General features: G+C 43.5%; 1 protein-coding gene across 2 annotated transcripts in view; it reads left to right on the top strand.

Moving 5' to 3' along the window:
* Positions 1–6,249: 6,249 nt before the first annotated feature.
* LOC124274757 (aminopeptidase N-like) overlaps positions 6,250–25,960 on the top strand; it is a 96,921-nt gene continuing 77,210 nt past the window's right edge. For both annotated transcript variants that reach the window (XM_046710125.1, XM_046710126.1), the window contains exons 1-10: positions 6,250–6,386; positions 7,425–7,848; positions 8,267–8,422; positions 8,901–9,018; positions 9,769–9,889; positions 11,082–11,236; positions 20,202–20,315; positions 21,297–21,431; positions 22,409–22,474; positions 22,986–23,051. In XM_046710125.1, the coding sequence (XP_046566081.1) occupies positions 6,257–6,386; positions 7,425–7,848; positions 8,267–8,422; positions 8,901–9,018; positions 9,769–9,889; positions 11,082–11,236; positions 20,202–20,315; positions 21,297–21,431; positions 22,409–22,474; positions 22,986–23,051 (1,485 nt within the window). In that variant the 5' untranslated portion in view covers positions 6,250–6,256. The remainder of the gene's footprint in view (positions 6,387–7,424; positions 7,849–8,266; positions 8,423–8,900; positions 9,019–9,768; positions 9,890–11,081; positions 11,237–20,201; positions 20,316–21,296; positions 21,432–22,408; positions 22,475–22,985; positions 23,052–25,960) is intronic.

Genomic DNA, 25,960 nt, shown 5'->3' on the forward strand with positions numbered 1-25,960 from the left:
AGGGGTCACACGACGAAGTCACAAAGTCAATAACGGGTATGACCACCGTGTGCGTGAAGCACAGCAGTGCATCGAAGACGCATAGAGGCTAGCAAATGAGCATTGAAGGACTGGGGAATGGTCTGGGACGTGGTCACTGCTGTCTGGAACCTGTATCTGAGATGAGTCACCCGAATCCATCTGTCCTGTCTTGGCGTCGTTACGTCGGGAACGCCCAGAACGTGGGTGGTCGGCGACGTCATTACTGTTTCGATAACGCCTGACCCATGCAGATATCGTGTTACGATGGCATTGGAAATGTGCTGCCACCTGTTGTTGGCTCATTCCTGCTCGAACCATTCCAATGGCTTCATGACGTTGAGCAGATGTTAATCTTGGCATGATGTGCATGTGACTTCTCATGTGAATTGGTGAACGTTTGAATGACCAAAGATCAAGCTTTTCGCAATTTCAGGAGTTTCACATGTTGTGTGCAGTACGGACAGCAATTTCAATGACGTTTCACATGAGCGTTTGATTGTGCATCTGTACGTTCACAAATGTATTTATGCACGTGCAGTAACACATGTGGCCAGTATATATCCAAAACACAAAAGGCGCTTAGGCCAGATTACCATCAATTTGACTTAAAACGTCACGTCGCCTGGCATCGTAGGGCACCTGGGGCTGAAAGGTTTGATTGTATCAGTTACCCCAATACATAATTGCTATGTTCATGATCTCGTTTAAAGTTTATGAATAAAATAAGTTAAAAGTGAAACTTTGTTTTTCATATGTATACTACAGTCGATGAATACCACAGTCAAACTTCAAATCGGTTCATGATCGAACATTCGTTTTCAACGCAGAATGTAATGAAAACATCAATCAGACCAACTCTGGAAAATAGTTTCATAACGTTTGTCGACAAAATAAAAGTTACTTAACAAAGTATCATCATTTAAGTAACAGTAAACTGTTGTGGGAACAGCCTCAAGGGCGGGAAGCATGTGCAATTGTGACGTCACATCAAGCATAGCCAATCGATTTATTGACACGGTACATGAGACAATGAAATTCACCTCTGACATCAAGTCCATTGTTTTCAACGTTTATGATTTTTTTAAAGGCGAAAGTGAAAGGGGTTGCTTAAATATGCCCTGGGTAAATTGGCATGTGCAGTTGGGTTGTGTGAAGACAATTGAAAAAAATATTGCGAGAACGTGCAACCGAGTCAGGCACAACCGGGGGGTCGTATCAACATGTCCACTTTTGAAAGTTGACAAACGTGACTGTTTTCAGAAAGAGTTAGTAAGAAATGCTATTAGAAGACTCTATAGCAAAAATAAATTCCTTTCCAATTTGGAAAAACACATGGCGACAGACTATTCGTTGACTATGTCGAAATATCAGCAAGGGAAACGTTTGCATAAATTTGGGTTTCTTTCCCAACAGGTAAGTGGGGATAGCAGGTGCTGTGTGAAAGAGCTGACATCGTGCGATTACGCAACACATACTTACGCATAGGGCTGCGCAATATAACCGGTTTACTGGTGTTTAGAGGTTCAGACCTGAAAACGATACGTATTGCGATACGCTGATCGAAAACCGGTATTTTGACTTGCATTCAGAAAACATCGTAACACTCGGAAATCTTCGGATATGTCCTTGTTTCATTGTGCCAAATATTATTCACATTTTTTATTTCATCATGATTAAAAGTTGTTATTAAAGCTTAATCAAGCCTAGTGATTTTGTTGTGGTTTTGCTCTATGAATCAAGAATTAACTTGATTATAAGTAGTTTTTTGTTTAAAAATACTTCATGCAATATATTGCAATACATATCGCAATATATGCTTTCGCATCGCAATATATCGCAATATAAAAATACTCTGCAATACCCACCCCTACTTATGCACTATCAGACAAAAACGTCAAGAAGGATTCGAACCACTACTGTTTTGGGATGAAACATGGGTGAACGCTAGCCACACTTCAAGCACACGATGGGTAGACAGCTCCTCTACAGACCACGTAACAGGAAACGTTCACTGGGCAAGGGTGAGCGACTGATTGTGTCACGTAGGTTGTAAAAGTGAGGGGTTTCTGCCTGATTGTTCACTCGTGTTCAAGGCGAAATCCAAAGACAACAGAGATTTCCACACTGAAATGAAAGGGGAAGTTTTCTTAAATTGGGTGAAAAAACAGCTGGTACAGCACTTCCTCATACAAGTTTAATTGTTATGGACAACGCACCATATCATAGCGTGCAGGATCCAAATGCAAAAGCTCCAACATCCAACAGCAGGAAAAGTAATATGGCAGCATGGCTAGGAAAACAAGATATTCCGTTTCCATGTATGACATCATAAAGCGCAACAAAACAGCACCAATCTATAAGGTAGATCAATATCTCAAAGCTCATGGCCATGAACTTTTACGTTTACTGCCTTACCATTGCGATCTCAATCCAATAGACTGACTGACTGACTGAGTTTGGTTTTACGCCGCTTTTAGCAATATTCCAGCTACATCACTGCGGGGAAGACCAGAAATGAGCTTCCCACATTGGGCCCATGTGGGGATTCCAACCCTGGTCTTCGGCGTGACGAGCCAACGCTTTGGAATATTGCTAAAGCGGCTACTCCCACCGCCCCACTCAATCCAATAGAACTTATCTGGGGTGTCATTAAAATCTGATGGGGTCGCAACAATACCACATTCAAACTTTTCCTACGTTCGAAACAAAGTACACAAAGTCATAAAGTAAAATAACACCAGCAATCTGCTAAACTGTGTACAGAAAGTTCAAAATGAAGCAGAGAATCAGTACTGGATAAAAAGTGGTTTAGATTATGCCACCATTCAACCAGTCATCATGAGTGTATAATCTGAGAGAAGTGAAAGTGAATCAGGAATTTCCTCAGATTAATGTCCGGAAGAATTTTGATACAACCCCCTAAATATTGACATCCTAAGCTGCACGTGCTTCCCGGCCTTGAGCCTTCTACCGCAACAGTACTACTGTTACTTTACCTTCGTAAACCTTCACATGGACAATCGAAACAAAATGATGATAGTTTGTTAAGTAACATTTTTATTTTGGAGACAAACGTAATGAAACTTTCCCCCAGAGTTGGTCTGCTGTTTTCATTACATTCTGCGTTGAAATGAATGTTTGATCATGAACCGAGATTGTGATTCATCGGTATCATTTTGACCCAAATAGACTATAGCCGTTGAGTGAGTGAGTGAGTTTAGTTTTACGCCGCACTCAGTAATATTCCAGCTGTATGGCGGCGGTCTATAAATAATCGAGTCTGGACCTGACAATCCAGTGATCAACAGCATGATCATCGATCTGGGCAATTCGGAACCGATGACATGTGTCAACCAAGTCAGCGAGCCTGACCACCCGATCCCGTTAATAACTATGACTCTCTTAAGGTAGCCAAATGCCTCGTCATCTAAGTAGTGACGCGCATGAATGGATGAACGAGATTCCCACTGGTCTATCTTACGACAAGCATGGGTTACTGAAGATCAATATTCGTTGAGCATCGTAGTACTGAGGCACACAAAGCCTTCGTCACTACTCGCTCCTTTCCGTAACATCCAAAGAAGACAAACTGGCTGACTGACTGACTGAGTTTAGTTTTACGCCGCTTTCAGCAATATTCCAGCAATATCACGGCGGGGGACACCACAAATGGGCTTCACAAATTGTACCCATGTGGGGAATCGAACCCGGGTCTTCGGCGTGACGAGCCAACGCTTTAACCACTAGGTTACCCCACCGCCCCCCAAGAAGACTAGACCCCCATCGATGAATGTTATGTGCGAAAATAGAAAATACATGTAAGACAAACTAATCTGAATGCGTGTGAGGTTTGGAGTAATTTTATCAAAATAATCCCAAAGTAGTTTATACGGTTATAGCAGCATGTGAATGTTTATAAAATCGTGAATCGGCTAGAAACAATGTACTTCGGCTTTTTTTGATAGTAGGATCGAGTCTACAGAATAAATTTGTTTGTCGTATTTTTTTCTGCTCGTTACTATATATACCGTCATTTCAACATTTTAAGGAACATAGCTAGCATAGTCTTTATAAGCAAAGGCGGAGATTAAAACACACACACGAACTTTTTTTACATAACGGCTCCCATGGTCTCTCTCACGATCTTACGGACTTGGTTTTGGGATTTTACGTGCGCTCTCCAACACGATAGGTCTTTTACACAGAAGGTCCTACGCTCTATTTGGGTTTAGACGTTTATTTCACTTTTATACGAATGCTGATATAAGTTAAGAAGTGATAAATATTTTAATTAATGTAATTATAACTAGAGTTTCAAAACAAGTTATTTATATACAACTAATCAACATTAATTTTAGACACTGTGCTTTCATTTCACTCACTGGGGATATTTTAGTCTGACGTTTATATATAAGTATACATTTTACAATTTCACCAAGGGTATGGCAGAAAGGTTACATGCAAGTTCATACTACTTTATGATTGCAAACAAAATCTAGCTGAAGATCAATTCTAACCTGGATCTTCATGGGTTTGCCTTTTATAATTGTAAACAAAATCTAGCTGAAGATAAATTCTAACCTGGATCTTCATGGGGTTGGCTTGTATGATTGCAAACAAAATCTAGCTGAAGATCAATTCTAACCTGGATCTTCACGGGTTGCCTTGTATGATTGTAAACAAAATCTAGCTGAAGATCAATTCTAACCTGGATCTTCACGGGTTTGCCTTTTATGATTGTAATCAAAATCTAGCTGAAGATCAATTCTAACCTGGATCTTCACGGGTTTGCCTTTTATAATTGTAAACAAATTCAAGTGAATTTCACTATAATGTAATGTCTGTTCATGAAAGATGTGTGGTAATTGATTTCATGGTTTAGTTCTCTAGTATCGTGATCTACATGCAGTTGTTGGCGAGATATAGCCCATCTAATATGTGTTTATTAATATCCAACTTTCACAGTCACGATATGGCTGAAATAATGCCGATGTGTCTTTAAATTGTAACTCACTCACTCACTCACTCACTCGCTCGCTCACTCACTCACTCACTCACTCACTCACTCACTCACTCACTCACTCACTCGCTCACTCACTCACTCACTCAGCCACTCACTCACTCACTCACTCACTCATTCATTAGTTCTGTATGTAACGGTTCCTGCGTTAACCTTTGCGTATCAACTTGGAATTAGACTCGGGGTATATAATAGTGAGTGCGTTAAAGCCACGTCAGCTTTAATCATCCGTATTATCATCTCATGACGTTATTCAATGCTATGACATATGAAAACTGACCACGACGAAGAAAATGAAAAATAACAATAAAAATAAAATTCCTACGATTTAACTTCGTCTGAGAACATTTAAAATGTACTGATACTAGAACAATGGGGGCGATGGGGTAGCCCAATGGTTGAAGCGCTCGTTCGTCACGCAGAAGACCCGGTTCGATTCCCACATGGGTAGAATGTGTGAAGCCCATTTCTGGTGTCCCCCGCCGTGATATTGCTGGAATATTGCTAAAAGAGGCGTAAAACCATACTCACTCACTGACGATATTAGTTTAAATTTGAACTAGCTCACTCACTAGGCTCCCCCACGCCTCTACATCGGCAATGAAGGTAGTGGGACATCCGAAGCCTAATGGGTTGCTGAATACCAATTTTAACCTTTTGAAATTGAAACTTTAGAATTAAATATAAATTTTCATGGGATCAATGCATCTACTACCAGCATAGTACCGATAATGATTTGTAGCGTTGTCCTAGTGGATGGTAACATATGTTATATTTGGGATTACACTTTCTTAGTAAAGTACAGATTCTAGTACTTTTTGGGTTGATGTTGGATGGTGTTAAAAATTCCAATCGAAATTATAAGTCCTTAATTTTCAAAATTTAATTTCACCTGATGAAGGGCAACAAGTAGCCCCAAAACGTCGTGTTGTAAATTTTGAAGAAGTTGTAAATCCATACAATACGTTGTTGTGTTAATGTATGCAGTTTAATCTGTATTGCGAATAATAAATACTTTCAGTGACCTGACTGACAGTCTTCTCCGGGGGAGTATATAAAAATCACATTAGAGAGTAGAAACAAGGGTACATTTCATCACATCCCCACAAACCAAACATCTTATCATAACTTTGTAAATAACAACTAGATCATGTTGGAAGTAGCAAACGCCTGACCTGGAGTCCCACATATAGGACACGTATCAGAGCTGGATACATGGAAGACGGGCAGACGTTTAGGGTGACCAAAATAAGGATGTATTTTTCGCGATTCTGCCTCCTCACCTTGGTGCTGTTTCTAAACGCGTTGTCTTCGACGACAGGGACGAGACCAGCGTCATCAGTTTGTGAGTTACTTTATTGAAACGGTCACGATGTGATATCTGATGTCAATGATATTTTACATCTAGTTACGTCTATTATATATACTGTATATTTTAGTTTAGTCTGTGTGGGTTGCTGGATCATTCCTGTTCTATCAAATGGTTAACCGGAACCAGACACTGTTGCTAAGAGGCCGAATAGAAGGCTGGACGTTTGCTGACAATGCATTCGGTCATTTATTTAAATGTGTCACCGAGTGACAGGTTGATGAGAAAATAGAGCACGAATTAACAGAGAAACAAACCTAGAAACATAATTAAGGCGAGGCGAGGTTCGAATCTACGATGGTGCCCAGTCAACCCTAATTTGCAGCTAAGATCTGCACCCTCTCTCTCTCTCTCTCTCTCTCTCTCTCTCTCTCTCTCTCTCTCTCTCTCTCTCTCTCTCTCTCTCTCTCTCTCTCTCTCTCTCTCTCTCTCTCTCTCGCTTGACGTAAGAGGCCACTGACGGGATCGAATGGTCAGCGACATGTCATCGTATCCCAATCGAGTAGCTCGTCACGCCGAAGGCTCGCTGACGGGTTGTGAAGCCCATTTCTGGTGTCCCCCGCCGTGATACTGGAATGTCATCGTAAAATCCCAAGTCAGTCAGTATCCGGAATTGCGTAGATCAATGCTCATGATGTTGATCACTGGAATGTCTGATCCAGGCTCGATTATTTATAGACCGTCGCCATACAGCTGGAATATTGCTGAGTACGGCGTTAAACTAAACCCATTCTCTCACACCTACTACCTGTTGTTGTTGATATTATTTCTACTACTATAACTGCTGCTGTCTAATATGATCATACCAATGTTCTTGCAGTTCGGGGGTGGGGGTGGGGTGGGTTGGCCTCTTGGTTAAAGCGTTCGCTCGTCACGCCGATGAACCGGGTTCGATTCTCCACATGGGTACAATGTGTGAAGCCTATTTCTGGTGTCCCCCGCCGTGATATTGCTGGAATATTGCTAAAAGCGGCGTAAAACCAAACTCACTCACTCACTCTTGTACTTCGGTAGGCGATGGATGCACTTCATCAAAACCAAAGCAAGACGTGGTATTCCTGCCCAAAACGCTGAAACCAATCTACTACGACCTTGAAATGAGGCCCAACATGTACCAAGGTGATCCGACGACCTTCACCTTTGACGGCTACGTCAGAATAACAATGGAGTGTCTCGAGACGACCAAAGAGGTCATTATGCATCTGAATGAACTTGAAATAATGGCAGGGTCGATAGAGTTTGGATCCGAGGGTGGGTCAGATCCACCTGTCTTCGTGTCCTACGAGACTGACGCCGACAACCAGCTGTTGAAGATCACCCTGGACAAGGACACGACAGTAGGTCAGATGTATTACGTCAAGATGAATTTCACCGGACCTCTGAAGGATGACCTGAAGGGCTTCTATCTGAGCTCATACACCCGAGAAGGGGAGACGGTGTAAGTCTAGGATAGGTTGATTTCAATTTATAATCTGAAAATTGTTTCTCGAAAGTGCAGATTGTCCGATTTTAAGATAACGGTTATTAATTTTTTCTGTCTTATTTGTACATCAGGTGTGATTCAGCACTATTTCAGTAAGATGTGTGTGTGTGTGTGTGTGTGTGTGTGTGTGTGTGTGTGTGTGTGTGTGAGTGTGTGAGTGGATTGGGTTTGGGTTTGGTGTTGCTTTTATCGCCGTACTCAGCAATATTCCAGATAAGTGGCGGTGTATCATGAGTGAGTGCGTGAGTGAGTTGTTCAGACAAATAAATATTTTTGAAGGCATGTCCTTAAGCTATCACATCATAATAGAAAAATCCATACCGAATATAATAAGGCATGTGGAATCTTCATTACTATGAGATATTTTCTGCAGTTATCTGGCCACCACTCAGTTTGAGTCGACAGACGCCCGGAAGGCCTTCCCGTGTTTTGACGAGCCCGAACTGAAGGCTCACTTCAACATCACTCTCGTCAGGAAGACAGAGCTCAACAGCATGTCCAACATGAGGATTGTCAGAACTGATGACAGGTACGTCATGTAGGTTGTCTATAATGATGACCGGTACGTCATGCAGGTTGTCTACAATGATGACCGGTACGTCATGTAGGTTGTCTATAATGATGACAGGTACGTCATGCAGGTTGTCTATAATGATGACAGGTACGTCATGCAGGTTGTCTATAATGATGACAGGTACGTCATGCAGGTTGTCAATAATGACGACAGGTACGTCAAGAAAGTTGCAGTTACATCACGAAGGCTGTCAGGGAAAGTTTAATCCATAAAAAACATATCTTGGATACAAAAGTATTATTTTATCTACTGATTGTCAGTTAATAAATATCATCTTATTAACCTTTAAAATGTCTTTCAACTGATAAATATATTACATAGTACTATGTTATTTACCATTAACTTGGAAACAATATCCTTTGATGCGCCTGTCAAACTGGTATTGAAAGATTTGTGCAATGAAGTATGCTAGTTTAAGACGGCGTATTTTCAGGGAGACAGGCTTTGTTGCTGATGTTTACGAGACGACCCCGTTGATGTCGACGTACCTGGTGGCGTTCATCGTGTCCGACTTCCAGTTCATCAGCGGTACAACATCACGAGGCGTGGAGGTAGGAGTTGTCTGACTGGGTCCCGTCTCACGAAGCGATCCTAGCGCTAACATGATTCTAATTCCCATACTAATACATTGTGAGTGAGTATGGTTTTACGCCGCTTTTAGCAGTGTTGCAGCAATATCACGGCGGGGGAAACCAGAAATGGGCTTCACACATTGTACCCACGTTTGGGAATCGAACCTGGTTTTCGGCGTGACAAGCAAGCGCTTTAACCACGCTACCCCACCGCCCTTACGTGTCCATACAGTTTGTAGCAATTAGCCTGGGTACTTGAGGGTGAGAGACACGTCGCGAGCCGGCTGCTTACACTGACGTCCGCGCCTTTTCACATCCTGCAGGGGCTTGTTTGTGGGTTTGGGGATGGTGTTTGGGAGGGCGGTGTAGTCGTATGGTTGTGGGTTGGTTGGTTGGTGGGGTGGTGGGGTGGTGGTGGACTTTGGGTTACTTATCTGAATACGCTAAATGTCTGTTCCTAATGACCGTCGTAGTTTTCGCTTAGATATCTCTTAGTATAGCTTATACTTTGAAAAAAACGTAAGACACTATATTCATGATTTCGACGTCACTTGCCTTGAAGCCTTCATAGCATTCTGCAGCTCTCGGCTGCAATCCCGAACACGTCATACAGGTCTATTTAGTAACCTGAGTGATCCGAGCAGATCCTCTTGGCCTTTGTCTGTCAGAGACCAACGTTAATGCATTAGACTTTTTTTCTTCTAGCATGAAATACAAATATATTTCCAGTATCGAGTGTGGGCACAGAAGGAGTCGCTCAATGATCTTGACTACTCCCTCGACGTCGGCATGCGCACCATCACCTTCTACGAAGACTACTTCAACATCACCTACCCTTTGCCCAAAGAAGGTAGGCTTACTCATTGTTTGATTTTGGTTATCTCGGCACTCAGCAATATTCCAGCTATTTGGCTGCAGTCTGTACATAATCGAGTCTGGACCAGCCAATCCAGTGATTGATATCATGACTATCGATCTACGTTAGTTTGGATTCGATGACATGTGTCAACCACGTCATCAAGCATGACCACAGACCGGTGACGATCCGGGTTAGAATTGGTCTTCAGCAACCCATGCTTGTCGTAAGAGGCCACTAACGGGATCGGGTGGTCTGGCTCGCTGACTTGGTTGACACATGTCATCGGTTCCAAATTGCGTACATCGATGCTCATGCTGTTGATCACTGGATTGTCTGGTCTTGGCACAACTGGTTACAAACCGCCGCCATATAGCTTGAATATTGCTGAGTGCAACGTTAAACAACAAAGAAACAAAACGAATGAATACACAATGCTAATTAGAAAGTAGTCAAACATACCATACGTTATATTTGGGGTTACACTTTCGCAGTAAAGTACAGATTCTAATACTTTTGTTGGCTTGAGGCCCATCCAGGTTTCGAACCCACTGTGGAAGCCGTGCTGACTGTGTGCTGGCGATGAGGTACTAAGGTTAACTCTGAGGGTGTGGGGGCGGTGGGGTAGCCTAAAGTACTGTCGGAAATAGAAAAAAAACTGTTGTTTCGCATTGATATCTACAATTTATGTAGTTAATATGTGAAAGTGTGAAACATCTGTTAAACTAAGTTCGGCCTAACTACAGTCTCAGTGTTAGGGAGATAGGAAACGTAGATAAAGGACTTTACTGAGGAGAGATTAGTGCAGAACTGATTCCCCATATGGGTACAATGTGTGAAGCCCGTTTCTGGTGTCCCCCGCCATGATATTGCGGGAATATTTGCTAAAAGCGGCGTAAAAACCATACTCACTCACTCATTCACTCATTCTGAGGGCGTGGGTTCGAATCTCGGATGGATAAAACTAGTATAATATATTCTTTACTGTGAAAGTGTAATCCCGAAGATAACACGTGTTAAAGAAACGTGACCACAATATGCCTTTTGTCGCATTTGGCTAGTCGATGGCTTCGAACCCGCATTTTCACGGTGTGTTGGGTCATTCAGGAACTTACATGTTGAAACAGTCAGTGGTTGAGATGAGTGGTACCAGGGAGGAACTTAATACAAGTCCTTGTCACTGCAGACATGGTGGCTATCCCTGACTTCGCGGCTGGGGCCATGGAGAACTGGGGTCTCATCACATACAGAGCCGTCAGGTTGTTCTTCACAGCGGGGGTCACCAGCAACTCCGCGAAGCAACAGGTCATGGTCGTCATTACACACGAACTGGCTCACCAGGTGAGTAGACACACGAACTGGCTCACCAGGTGAGTAGGCACACGAACTGGCTCACCAGGTGAGTAGACACAGAAACTGTGAACGAAAATTGTAATACCTTTACTCTATTTCGCTACAAGTTGCCGCTCAGTAAGATTTCCCGATAGAGTATTGCGCAATTTCTGTTAACATGTCGATCGGAGGGCTCTACTGTATGGGCAGTATTTGGGTTTTAGGGAGACTTGGAACTTTATATCGGAGGGCTCTATGGCATGGTGTGGCATTTGGGTTTTAGGGCGACTTGGGACTTTAAATCGGAGGGCTCTATCGCATGGTATGGTATTTGGCTTTTAGGGCGACTTGGACCTTTATATCGGAGGACTCTAAAGTATGGTATGGTATTTGGGTTTTAGGGAGACTTGGAACTTTATATCGGAGGGCTCTATGGCATGGTGTGGCATTTGGGTTTTAGGGCGACTTGGGACTTTAAATCGGAGGGCTCTATCGCATGGTATGGTATTTGGGTTTTAGGGAGACTTGGACCTTTATATCGGAGGGCTCTATGGCATGGTATGGTATTTGGGTTTCAGTGTGACTTGGATCTTTATATCGGAGGGCTCTATGGCATGGTATGGTATTTGGGTTTCAGTGTGACTTGGATCTTTATATCGGAGGGCTCTATGGCATGGTATGGTATTTGGGTTTCAGTGTGACTTGGATCTTTATATCGGAGGGCTCTATGGCATGGTATGGTATTTGTTTTTTTTAGGGCGACTTGGATCTTTATATCGGAGGGCTCTATGGCATGGTATGGTATTTGGGTTTCAGTGTGACTTGGATCTTTATATCGGAGGGCTCTATGGCATGGTATGGTATTTGGGTTTCAGTGTGACTTGGATCTTTATATCGGAGGGCTCTATGGTATGGTATGGTATTTGGGTTTTATGGAGACTTGGATCTTTATATCGGAAGGCTCTATGGCATGGTGTGGTATTTGGATTTAGGGAGACTTGGATCTTTATATCTGAGGGCTCTATGGCATGGTATGGTATTTGGGTTTTAGTGCGACTTGGATCTTTATATCGGAGGGCTCTATGGTATGGTATGGTATTTGGGTTTTATGGAGACTTGGATCTTTATATCGGAAGGCTCTATGGCATGGTGTGGTATTTGGATTTAGGGAGACTTGGATCTTTATATCGGAGGGCTCTATGGCATGGTATGGTATTTGGGTTTTAGTGCGACTTGGATCTTTATATCGGAGGGCTCTATGGTATGGTATGGTATTTGGGTTTTATGGAGACTTGGATCTTTATATCGGAAGGCTCTATGGCATGGTGTGGTATTTGGATTTAGGGAGACTTGGATCTTTATATCTGAGGGCTCTATGGCATGGTATGGTATTTGGGTTTCAGTGCGACTTGGATCTTTATATCGGAGGGCTCTATGGTGTGGATTTGGTGTTTGGGTTTTAGGGAGACTTGGATCCTTATATCGGAGGGCTCTATGGCATGGTATGGTATTTGGATTTAGTGCGACTTGGATCTTTATATCGGAGGGCTCTATGGTGTGGATTTGGTGTTTGGGTTTTAGGGAGACTTGGATCTTTATATCGGAGGGCTCTATGGCATGGTATGGTTTTTCGGTTTTAGTGCGACTTGGATCTTTATATCGGAGGGCTCTATGGTGTGGATTTGGTGTTTGGGTTTAAGGGCGACTTGGATCTTTATATCGGAGGGCTCTATGGCATGGTATGGTATTTGGGTTTTAGTGCGACTTGGAATTTTATATCGGAGGGCTCTATGGCATGGTATGGTATTTGGATTTAGGGCGACTTGGATCTTTATATCGGAGGGCTCTATGGTGTGGATTTAGTGTTTGGGTTTTAGGGCGACTTGGATCTTTATATCGGAGGGCTCTATGGTGTGGATTTGGTGTTTGGGTTTTAGGGAGACTTGGATCTTTATATCGGAAGGCTCTATGGCATGGTATGGTATTTGGATTTAGGGAGACTTGGATCTTTATATCTGAGGGCTCTATGGCATGGTATGGTATTTGGGTTTTAGTGCGACTTGGATCTTTATATCGGAGGGCTCTATGGCATGGTATGGTATTTGGATTTAGTGCGACTTGGATCTTTATATCGGAGGGCTCTATGGTGTGGATTTGGTGTTTGGGTTTTAGGGCGACTTGGATCTTTATATCGGAGGGCTCTTTGGCATGGTATGGTTTTTCGGTTTTAGTGCGACTTGGATCTTTATATCGGAGGGCTCTATGGTGTGGATTTGGTGTTTGGGTTTTAGGGCGACTTGGATCTTTATATCGGAGGGCTCTATGGCATGGTATGGTATTTGGGTTTTAGTGCGACTTGGAATTTTATATCGGAGGGCTCTATGGCATGGTATGGTATTTGGATTTAGGGCGACTTGGATCTTTATATCGGAGGGCTCTATGGTGTGGATTTGGTGTTTGGGTTTTAGGGAGACTTGGATCTTTATATCGGAGGGCTCTATGGCATGGTATGGTTTTTCGGTTTTAGTGCGACTTGGATCCTTATATCGGAGGGCTCTATGGTGTGGATTTGGTGTTTGGGTTTTAGGGAGACTTGGAACTTTATATCGGAGGACTCTATGGCATGGTGTGGCGTTTGGGTTTTAGGGAGACTTGGGACTTTATATCGGAGGGCTCTATGGCATGGTATGGTATTTGGCTTTTAGGGCGACTTGGACCTTTATATCAGAGGGCTCTATGGCATGGTATGGTATTTGGGTTTTAGGGAGACTTGGGCCTTTGTATCGGAGGGCTCTATGGCATGGTATGGTATTTGTTTTTTTTAGGGAGACTTGGATCTTTATATCGGAGGGCTCTATGGCATGGTATGGTATTTGGATTTAGGGCGACTTGGATCTTTATATCGGAGGGCTCTATGGTGTGGATTTGGTGTTTGGGTTTTAGGGAGACTTGGATCTTTATATCGGAGGGCTCTATGGCATGGTATGGTTTTTCGGTTTTAGTGCAACTTGGAATTTTATATCTGAGGGCTCTATGGTATGGTATGATATTTGGATTTAGTGCGACTTGGATCTTTATATCGGAGGGCTCTATGGTGTGGATTTGGTGTTTGGGTTTTAGGGAGACTTGGATCTTTATATCGGAGGGCTCTATGGCATGGTATGGTATTTGGGTTTTAGTGCGACTTGGATCTTTATATCGGAGGGCTCTATGGCATGGTATGATATTTGGATTTAGGGCGACTTGGATCTTTATATCGGAGGGCTCTATGGTGTGGATTTGGTGTTTGGGTTTTAGTGCGACTTGGATCTTTATATCGGAGGGCTCTATGGCATGGTATGGTTTTTCGGTTTTAGTGCGACTTGGATCCTTATATCGGAGGGCTCTATGGTGTGGATTTGGTGTTTGGGTTTTAGGGAGACTTGGAACTTTATATCGGAGGACTCTATGGCATGGTGTGGCGTTTGGGTTTTAGGGAGACTTGGGACTTTATATCGGAGGGCTCTATCGCATGGTATGGTATTTGGCTTTTAGGGTGACTTGGACCTTTATATCGGAGGGCTCTATGGCATGGTATGGTTTTTGGGTTTTAGGGAGACTTGGGCCTTTGTATCGGAGGGCTCTATGGCATGGTATGGTATTTGTTTTTTTTAGGGCGACTTGGATTTTTATATCGGAGGGCTCTATGGCATGGTATGGTATTTGGGTTTCAGTGTGACTTGGATCTTTATATCGGAGGGCTCTATGGCATGGTATGGTATTTGGATTTAGGGCGACTTGGATCTTTATATCGGAGGGCTCTATGGTGTGGATTTGGTGTTTGGGTTTTAGGGCGACTTGGATCTTTATATCGGAGGGCTCTATGGCATGGTATGGTATTTGGGTTTTAGTGCGACTTGGAATTTTATATCGGAGGGCTCTATGGCATGGTATGGTATTTGGATTTAGGGCGACTTGGATCTTTATATCGGAGGGCTCTATGGTGTGGATTTGGTGTTTGGGTTTTAGGGCGACTTGGATCTTTATATCGGAGGGCTCTATGGTGTGGATTTGGTGTTTGGGTTTTAGGGAGACTTGGATCTTTATATCGGAAGGCTCTATGGCATGGTATGGTATTTGGATTTAGGGAGACTTGGATCTTTATATCTGAGGGCTCTATGGCATGGTATGGTATTTGGGTTTCAGTGCGACTTGGATCTTTATATCGGAGGGCTCTATGGCATGGTATGGTATTTGGATTTAGTGCGACTTGGATCTTTATATCGGAGGGCTCTATGGTGTGGATTTGGTGTTTGGGTTTTAGGGAGACTTGGATCTTTATATCGGAGGGCTCTATGGCATGGTATGGTTTTTCGGTTTTAGTGCGACTTGGATCTTTATATCGGAGGGCTCTATGGTGTGGATTTGGTGTTTGGGTTTTAGGGAGACTTGGATCTTTATATCGGAGGGCTCTATGGCATGGTATGGTTTTTCGGTTTTAGTGCAACTTGGAATTTTATATCTGAGGGCTCTATGGTATGGTATGATATTTGGATTTAGTGCGACTTGGATCTTTATATCGGAGGGCTCTATGGTGTGGATTTGGTGTTTGGGTTTTAGGGAGACTTGGATCTTTATATCGGAGGGCTCTATGGCATGGTATGGTATTTGGGTTTTAGTGCGACTTGGATCTTTATATCGGAGGGCTCTATGGCATGGTATGGTATTTGGATTTAGGGCGACTTGGATCTTTATATCGGAGGGCTCTATGGTGTGGATTTGGTGTTTGGGTTTTAGGGCGACTTGGATCTTTATATCGGAGGGCTCTATGGCATGGTATGGTATTTGGGTTTTAGTGCGACTTGGAATTTTATATCGGAGGGCTCTATGGCATGGTATGGTATTTGGATTTAGGGCGACTTGGATCTTTATATCGGAGGGCTCTATGGTGTGGATTTGGTGTTTGGGTTTTAGGGAGACTTGGATCTTTATATCGGAGGGCTCTATGGCATGGTATGGTTTTTCGGTTTTAGTGCGACTTGGATCCTTATATCGGAGGGCTCTATGGTGTGGATTTGGTGTTTGGGTTTTAGGGAGACTTGGAACTTTATATCGGAGGACTCTATGGCATGGTGTGGCGTTTGGGTTTTAGGGAGACTTGGGACTTTATATCGGAGGGCTCTATGGCATGGTATGGTATTTGGCTTTTAGGGCGACTTGGACCTTTATATCGGAGGGCTCTATGGCATGGTATGGTATTTGGGTTTTAGGGAGACTTGGGCCTTTGTATCGGAGGGCTCTATGGTGTGGTATGGTATTTGGGTTTCAGTGTGACTTGGATCTTTATATCGGAGGGCTCTATGGCATGGTACGGTATTTGGATTTAGGGCGACTTGGATCTTTATATCGGAGGGCTCTATGGTGTGGATTTGGTGTTTGGGTTTTAGGGAGACTTGGATCTTTATATCGGAGGGCTCTATGGCATGGTATGGTATTTGGCTTTTAGGGCGACTTGGACCTTTATATCGGAGGGCTCTATGGCATGGTATGGTATTTGGGTTTTAGGGAGACTTGGACCTTTATATCGGAGGGCTCTATGGCATGGTATGGTATTTGGCTTTTAGGGCGACTTGGACCTTTATATCGGAGGGCTCTATGGCATGGTATGGTATTTGGGTTTTAGGGAGACTTGGACCTTTATATCGGAGGGCTCTATGGCATGGTATGGTATTTGGGTTTCAGTGTGACTTGGATCTTTATATCGGAGGGCTCTATGGCATGGTATGGTATTTGGTTTTTTTAAGGCGACTTGGATCTTTATATCGGAGGGCTCTATGGCATGGTATGGTATTTGGTTTTTTTAAGGAGACTTGGATCTTTATATCTGAGGGCTCTATGGCATGGTATGGTATTTGGGTTTCAGTGTGACTTGGATCTTTATATCGGAGGGCTCTATGGCATGGTATGGTATTTGGATTTAGGGCGACTTGGATCTTTATATCGGAGGGCTCTATGGTGTGGATTTGGTGTTTGGGTTTTAGGAGACTTGGATCTTTATATCGGAGGAGGGCTCTATGGCATGGTATGGTATTTGGGTTTTAGTGCGACTTGGATCTTTATATCGGAGGGCTCTATGGCATGGTATGGTATTTGGATTTAGGGCGACTTGGATCTTTATATCGGAGGGCTCTATGGTGTGGATTTGGTGTTTGGATTTTAGGGAGACTTGGATCTTTATATCGGAGGGCTCTATGGCATGGTATGGTTTTTCGGTTTTAGTGCGACTTGGATCTTTATATCGGAGGGCTCTATGGTGTGGATTTGGTGTTTGGGTTTTAGGGAGACTTGGATCTTTATATCGGAGGGCTCTATGGCATGGTATGGTATTTGGTTTTTAGTGCGACTTGGAATTTTATATCTGAGGGCTCTATGGTATGGTATGATATTTGGATTTAGTGCGACTTGGATCTTTATATCGGAGGGCTCTATGGTGTGGATTTGGTGTTTGGGTTTTAGGGAGACTTGGATCTTTATATCTGAGGGCTCTATGTCATGGTATGGTATCTGGGTTTTAGTGCGACTTGGATCTTTATATCGGAGGGCTTTATGGTATGGTATGATATTTGGGTTTAGGGAGACTTGGATCTTTATATCTGAGGGCTCTATGGCATGGTATGGTATTTTGGTTTAGGGAGACTTGGATCTTTATATCGGAGGGCTCTATGGTATGGTATGATATTTGGATTTAGGGAGACTTGGATCTTTATATCGGAGGGCTCTATGTCATGGTATGGTATTTGGGTTTAGGTCGACTTGGATCTTTATATCGGAGGGCTCTATAGTATGGTATGGTATTTGGGTTTAGGGAGACTTGGATATTTATATCGGAGGGATCTATGGTATGGTATGGTATTTGGGTTTTAGGGCGACTTGGATCTTTGTATCGGAGAGCTCTATGGTATGGTATGGTATTTGAGTTTTAGTGCGACTTGGAATTTTATATCTGAGGGCTCTATGGTATGGTATGGTATTTGGATTTAGGGAGACTTGAATCTTTATATCGGAGGGCTCTATGGTATGGTATGGTATTTGGGTTTTAGGGAATCTTGCATCTTTATATCGGAGGGCTTTATGGCATGGTATGGTATTTGGGTTTTAGGGAAACTTGGATCTTTATATCGGAGGGCTCTATGGTATGGTATTTGGTGTTTGTGGTTTAGGGAAACTTGGATCTTTATATCGGAGGGCTCTATGGTATGGTATGGTATTTGGGCTTTAGGGAAACTTGGATCTTTATATCGGAGGGCTCTATGGTATGGTATGGTATTTGGGTTTTAGGGAAACTTGGATCTTTATATCAGAGGGCTCTATGGTATGGTATTTGGGTTTAGGGAGACTTGAATCTTTATATCGGAGGGCTCTATGGTATGGTATGGTATTTGGGTTTTAGGGAAACTTGCATCTTTATATCGGAGGGCTTTATGGCATGGTATGGTATTTGGGATTTAGGGAAACTTGGATCTTTATATCGGAGGGCTCTGTGGTATGGTATTTGGTGTTTGTGGTTTAGGGAAACTTGGATCTTTATATCGGAGGGCTCTATGGTATGGATTTGGTATTTGGGTTTAGGGCGACTTGGATCTTTATATCGGAGGGCTCTATGGTATGGTATGGTATTTGGGTTTTATGGAAACTTGGATCTTTATATCGGAGGGCTCTTTGGTATGTTATGGTATTGGGGTTTTAGGGCGACTTGGATCTTTATATCGGAGGGCTCTATGGTATGGTATGGTATTTGGGTTTTAGGGAAACTTGGATCTTTATATCGGAGGGCTCTATGGCATGGTATGGTATTTGGGTTTTAGGGAGACTTGGATCTTTATATCGGAGGGCTCTATGGTATGGTATGGTATTTGGGTTTTAGGGAGACTTGGGACTTTATATCGGAGGACTCTAAAGTATGGTATGGTATTTGGGTTTTAGGGAGACTTGGGACTTTATATCGGAGGACTCTATGGTGTGGTATGGTATTGGGGTTTTAGAGAGACTTGGGACTTTATATCGGAGGACTCTATAGTATGGTATGGTATTGGGGTTTTAGGGAGACTTGGGACTTTATATCGGAAGACTCTATAGTATGGTATGGTATTTGGGTTTTAGGGAGACTTGGGACTTTATATCGGAGGGCTCTATGGTATGGTATGGTATTTGGGTGTTAGGGAGACTTGGATCTTTATATCGGAGGGCTCTATGGTGTGGTGTGGTATTGGGGTTTTAGGGAGACTTGGATGTTTATATCGGAGGGCTCTATGGTATGGCATGGTATTTGGGTTTTAGGGAAACTTGGATCTTTATATCGGAGGGCTCTATGGCATGGTATGGTATTTGGGTTTTAGTGCGACTTGGATCTTTATATCGGAGGGCTCTATGGTATGGCATGGTATTGGGGTTTTAGGGAAACTTGGATCTTTATATCGGAGGGCTCTATGGCATGGTATGGTATTTGGGTTTTAGGGCGACTTGGATCTTTATATCGGAGGACTCTATGGTATGGTATGGTATTTGGGTTTTAGGGAGACTTGGGACTTTATATCGGAGGACTCTAAAGTATGGTATGGTATTTGGGTTTTAGGGAGACTTGGGACTTTATTGTCGGAGGACTCTATGGTGTGGTATGGTATTTGGGTTTTAGGGAGACTTGGATCTTTATATCGGATGGCTCTATGGTGTGGTATGGTATTGGGGTTTTAGGGCGACTTGGATCTTTATATCGGAGGACTCTATGGCATGGTATGGTATTGGGGTTATAGGGCGACTTGGATCTTTATATCGGAGGGCTCTATGGCATGGTATGGTATCTTGGTTTTAGGGCGACTTGGATCTTTGTATGGGAGGACTGTATAGTATGGTATGGTATTTGGGTTTTAGGGAGACTTGGATCTGTATACCGGAGAGCTGTCCTGAACTTACCAGTTTTCTCCCCTTGTTGTTTCAGTGGTTCGGGAACTTGGTCACCATGAAATGGTGGGACGACCTGTGGCTCAACGAAGGATTCGCCACGTTCTTCATGTACTTTGGAGCCGAGGTTATTGAACCGAACTGGGACATGGTAAACTTTGTACTAGAGGAGATAAATGTTTATATTGGATAAATATGTTGTGTTTTCAGTATAGGGCCAGGTTACTTGTACATTTGCCTTCTCTGAAATGAATCTGGAACCTGCTCGAAGTTTCAATAGTTAAATGTGTTACGGTTGTGTCTGCTGGTAATCTAGCTCCACATTGAAAACAATATTTTTTCGTCCATTATTCTGTCACAAAATTAAAGGTGAATTATTTGGTGTTAACTAGGATGTCCATGTGCAATAAGCTTCGGCCTCTGGGGATGTGTCCAACTCTATTGTTCATCAAGATATCCCTGCGGTTGACAGGAGCATTGATACGCTGGATTCGTGTTGCGCATTTCTGATGATTCGACGTAGCAAATCGAAGCGCTCGTAATGTATCAATTGCCATTATTCATTTATATTCTATTGATTACTGGCTGGTTGATTTGTTGATTGCACGCAGCAATAGTCCAGCTATATGCCGGCGGTTTGTAAATAACTGGAACAGACAATCCAGTAATCAACATCATGAGCATCGATCTACTCAGTTGGGATATGTGTCAACCAAGCCAGCGAGTCTGACCACCCGATCCCGTCTGTCGCCTCTTACGACAAGCATGGGTTACTGAAGACCAATTCTAACCCGGATCTTCACGGGTCAGATATTGGTGAAGTGGAATAAATTGAGTTTGATGTTTCCAATGGGATGTCTCTCTAAATTAAAGAGTGAGCGAGTGAGTTTAGTTTTACACCGCACTCAGCAATATTCCATCTATATGGCAGCGGTCTGTATATAATGGAATCTGGACTAGACAATCCAGTGACCAACAGCATGAGCATCGATCTACGCAATTGTGATACGATGACATGTGTCAACCAAGTCAATCGCCAAAGTTTGATTTGCAGATGCCCCCAAAGTCGCATACACAGTAATTCAGCATACACTATAGACTCAATACACTTTGTCTCTTCTGTTTCGTACAGTATAACCAATTTGTCGTGGACGAAATCATGCCAGTGTTTGAATTCGATGGCCGTGTGACGTCACATCCGGTCTATGTCGACGTGGAGAGCCCGGAAGAGATTGACCAAATATTTGACTCAATCTCCTATAACAAGGTGAGACTTTAGATTCTAAGTCGGTTTGTCTGTATAAAAGTTGAGTCGATTTTGTCTCCGATGATAATCATACTAATAATAATCATCATCACGAAAACGATTCTATGACAACAGTAGTAATAACCGCCTCCGTGGTGTAGTGGTTAGAGCGTCCGCCCGGAGAGCGGAAGGTCGCGGGTTCGATTCCCCGACCGCGTCTTACCAAAAGACGTTAAAATATGTTACTTGTTGGTCCCTGCCTGGCGCTCGGCATTAATGGGTACAACAAGGACTGGTTGGCTCGGAGTCAGTATAATGTGTCTGAGTGGGGTATTCATGCTTCAGTGCGGCATGGTATCTCAGTGGGCTAGCACTATAAAACCAGCTTCAGTCTGGGCTAGTACAAGCAGCCGCACATACACATACATGCATGTCGTCATATGAGCGAAATATTCTCAAGCACGACGTTAAACCCAATTTCACCTCACCTCACCTCACCTCTCCTCACCTCTCCTCACCTCACCTCACCTCACCTCTCCTCACCTCACCTCACCTCTCCTCACCTCACCTCACAGTAGCAATAAGAGATGTTCTTCTTTTATTTGTTACACAAGTATGACGTACATTGACTGACTACGTAACTATTGTGTAGAAAGTGGAGACCTTTTATTGAAGTGTGTATCTCACAAAGTATATCAAGTCACATATTGAGACATCATCTGAAACCTTTGATGTTGTTTTGTATGTGACACATGTCTACACTTAATCAAGTCTAACGCCACCAGAAACTTAATCAAATACTTCACTGGCTAGCGTTACTCATGCAACCACACACTGCCTGTATTATGGGACTATGGCTTTCATAACGAATAAACTAAACTTATTATAAAAAAGACGACTATGACTACGACGACGATTACAATTGTTGAGGACACATAATCTGAGTTCAACAATTAAAACGTCTAAAAGCGGTTTCTTAATCTCATTTACTTCAACAGGGAGGGTCTGTGATACGGATGTTGAAGTTCTTCATCGGCGCCGGAACGTTCCAGAGGGGCTTGACGGTGAGTGAGTGAGTGAGTGTGTGAGTGAGTGAGCGAGTGAGCGACCCAGTGAGTCAGTCAGTCAGTGAGTCAGTCAGTCAGTGAGTCAGTCAGTGAATGAGTGAATGAGTGAGTTAGTCAGTGAGTCAGCGAGTGAGTCAGTGAGTGAGTCAGTGAGTCAGTGAGAAAGGCTGATAACACGATACTTTTGTTTCAGCCTCTTGAGTGAGTACATAATCAATTGAGACCCTTTCAGGATTTCAGCTTGAATTGACTTATGTCCACCTGTCAATCATACAACACGAGTGACCAATCAGAAACTCTGATGTACTACAGAATCCTCCATTATGTCTGACAAGTTCAAACATACGAACTAATCCTGCCACTTATGTAGCATCAAATAGTTTCGGCGAAATTTCTCTCTGCTTCGATTATTTTGTCGGTGCTTGGGAGTATTTTCTCGTTGTTTCCATTATTTTCTCGTTGCTGCCAGTATTTTCGTATGTTGATTGTTTGGTGACGTCTCTTGCAGCGATATCTCCTGTCCCGCGAATACAGCAACGCCGACCACGACGATCTTTGGGTGGCACTTGGAACGGTGAGCACTGTATACCCAGGGGCAAAAGAAACCATACGTTTGATTTCCTGTCGAATTTTGTCTTTAGTTAGAGATATCATATACAACAAATGACTTGTACTGTTTAGTCAGCATTGAGGAAAACACATTTGCATGGATATTCTTTGAAAGACTTCAAAACTTTCAAAAATTTGTCTGTGTACCCGAATGGTGAGAAATACATTGTGAGATTAATTTTTTTTACAACATTTGAAACTTTATATGAATGTAAGATAGTTGCAAATTTATTTCTTACCCCGTTCGTTTCCACTTCTCAAAATGAAACAGCTGTCACGCCAGGGCGATTCCGCGGCGTCCATGAAAACTGCAGAACGCCGAGGTGCGCGCAGTAGGGTCTCCTGTAGCGCCCCAGCAACGCGGTGACATCTCTAGTAGACGCGGTGGCATCTCTAGTAGACGCGGTGGGGTCGCCTAGAACGCCAAGCGACGGCGCGCACTTTGAACATGCACAAAGTACGCACCGTTGCTCTGCGTTCTGACATTCGCGCAGTAGGAACGCCGAAGGGCCGCCGTAGCAACGCAGAAAGGTCTCCTACAGCGCCACAGGAGCTCTGAGGGCACGCACCAAGGACGCACACGATCGCAGTATGGACGCAGTGGTAGTCGGCGCCGCTTGCACGGAGACCAAACGGAGTCCTTAGTGATGTCACTGCGTCTCTACCGCGTCATACGTCGTTTACAAGAGTGTTATTTATTTTACTGCGCTCCCTAAGAGCTGCCACGGCGATCATTGCGCTCCCACGGCTCTTCTACCGCGTCCATGAGCGTTGGCATGGCGTTTACAGGGCGTTGCCAGTGCGTTGTGAGCCAGACCCATAAAAATGGGTGCATATATGCATTCTCATCTTTGTCACCCTCATTTCACCATGACTGATCTTTGCCAGCAAGCCCGGCTAACGTTTTGGGCACGCCGTCAGCATAGTGTACGTGCTGTCGACGCACAGTTGCAACTCTTACCACACCGTCAGCACATTCAGTTGTCTGGAAGATTGTAGTCAATAGCGAGTAGTTCCGCCACGTGCATCAATAAGGGAGGTAATATTCACTTTGCTTCAAACATTCTTCTTCTGATGCATAACTGCCTCTATGATGACCAGTCCGGTGACTACCTTCGCCAGCTCGTACATCTGCATGTACCCACCACAGCTCTCAGATCAATGGATACGCTAAGACTGACACAGCCAAGCACGAAAACCTCAATGGATGATAGAGCCTTTTCTGCAGCAGCGCCAGCTCTATGGAACAATCTTCCAATCACCCTCAGACGAACTGAGTCCCAAACATCTTGCTCAAAACCTACTTCTTCAAGATGGCTTTTGAATAGAATTCTTTTTTACTCTTACTGTGTTTTTAACGATGTATACAGCGCCGTTCAGCATCTGTGGTGGAAACTAGGTGCTATACAAGCCAATTATCATCATTATTATCAATCCGTCGCCTCATGATGTCAACAAAGTCTTTGACAATGTCTGGGGCGGTGGGGTAGCTTAGTGGTTAAAGCGTTGGCTCGTCACGTCGAAGACCCGGGTTCGAAGCCCAACATGGGTACAATGTGTGAAGCCCATTTCTGGTGTCCCCCGCCGTGATGTTGCTGGAATATTGCTAAAATCGGCGTAAAACCAAACACAGTCAGTCAGTTTGACAATGTCCGTCCTGTAGGGTTCCAGATTCGAACCAAGGCTGTGCCTAAGTCATCCAAAGTTCCAGGAGGGACTACCAGCTGTCGCACTTGTCTGTTCAGATTGTCCCACGTGTGCTCAACTGGATTAAAGTCTAAACTTTCCGCTGGCCAGCGCAATCTGTTAACACGCTCCCCGTCCAGAGAAGCACCAAACCAATGGCCCTGGCACGATGTGGAGTAGCATTGCCATCTTGCAGCAGGAAGTCTTTGTTGTAAACTTGTCGTGCATGTGGAATCAAATGGTTTTCCAAAACGCACGTCGCTAGATTGACGTTTTCATGAACAACACGAAGCTCTGTTTTTCCATTGTAATGAATCTCACCCCATACCTTACCAGCGCCATCCCCTCCCGCAATGTAACCGTCCACACAGTCTCCTATAAACCTTTCTCCAGTAATCGTCGAACTCGCATTCTTCCATATACCCTGTGTACAGTGAGCGAAATAGCTACTGGCCCGCCAGTTCATGTTATCATATTAGCAGCTTAATGATGAAACCCCATGTCATACCAACAATATCTTATTTTCATCTATTTTTGTAACCTTTTACTTAGTTTCTACATTAAAATTTTGGGCTAGTGAATTATTTTGTGGGCTAGTAACTTTAAGGCATAGCTAGCCCGACTGGCTAGCAAAATTTGGAAACTATTTCGCACACTGCCTGTGTAGAAGAAATCTGGATTCATCAGAAGGCTGAGTGACGTCACAATATGTAATAATGACGCTGGGCCACTCAAGACGACGTTGCTTATGCAGAGCTGTAAGTAGTGGTCGACGGACAGGTCTTCTTGCTGTGCACCCCCTCTCCAGTAGCCTACGCTAAACCTCAAGTTAACCGGAAACCCCATCTTTCTCTTAACGTCATGGCATATAAACGTCGACGTCGACGTACAAGGCGGAAGAGAACGCTGTCGTCCCTTGCGTCAGTTTTTCGGGGTCTACCTGTCGACATTTTTTGTTACTAATGATTGACGATTTCGGTGTACCATTTTTATTTTCTGTACAGTTCTGACGCGTACGTGCAACTCACGACTTATGGAACGGTTGTTAACGCCAGTTCTTGACATTCCTGCAATCTGTTTACGTAATGCAAGTGACAATGGTGCTGGCATGGTATTTTGTATAAAATACTTCGGTACAAAACGAAAATAGGTATGCACTCAAGCTAAACACAAATGACAACGAAACTG

The sequence above is a fragment of the Haliotis rubra genome, unplaced genomic scaffold (genome assembly GCF_003918875.1).
Source record: "Haliotis rubra isolate DU_JTF1 unplaced genomic scaffold, ASM391887v1 Scf194, whole genome shotgun sequence".
Taxonomy (NCBI): Eukaryota; Metazoa; Mollusca; class Gastropoda; order Lepetellida; family Haliotidae; genus Haliotis; species Haliotis rubra.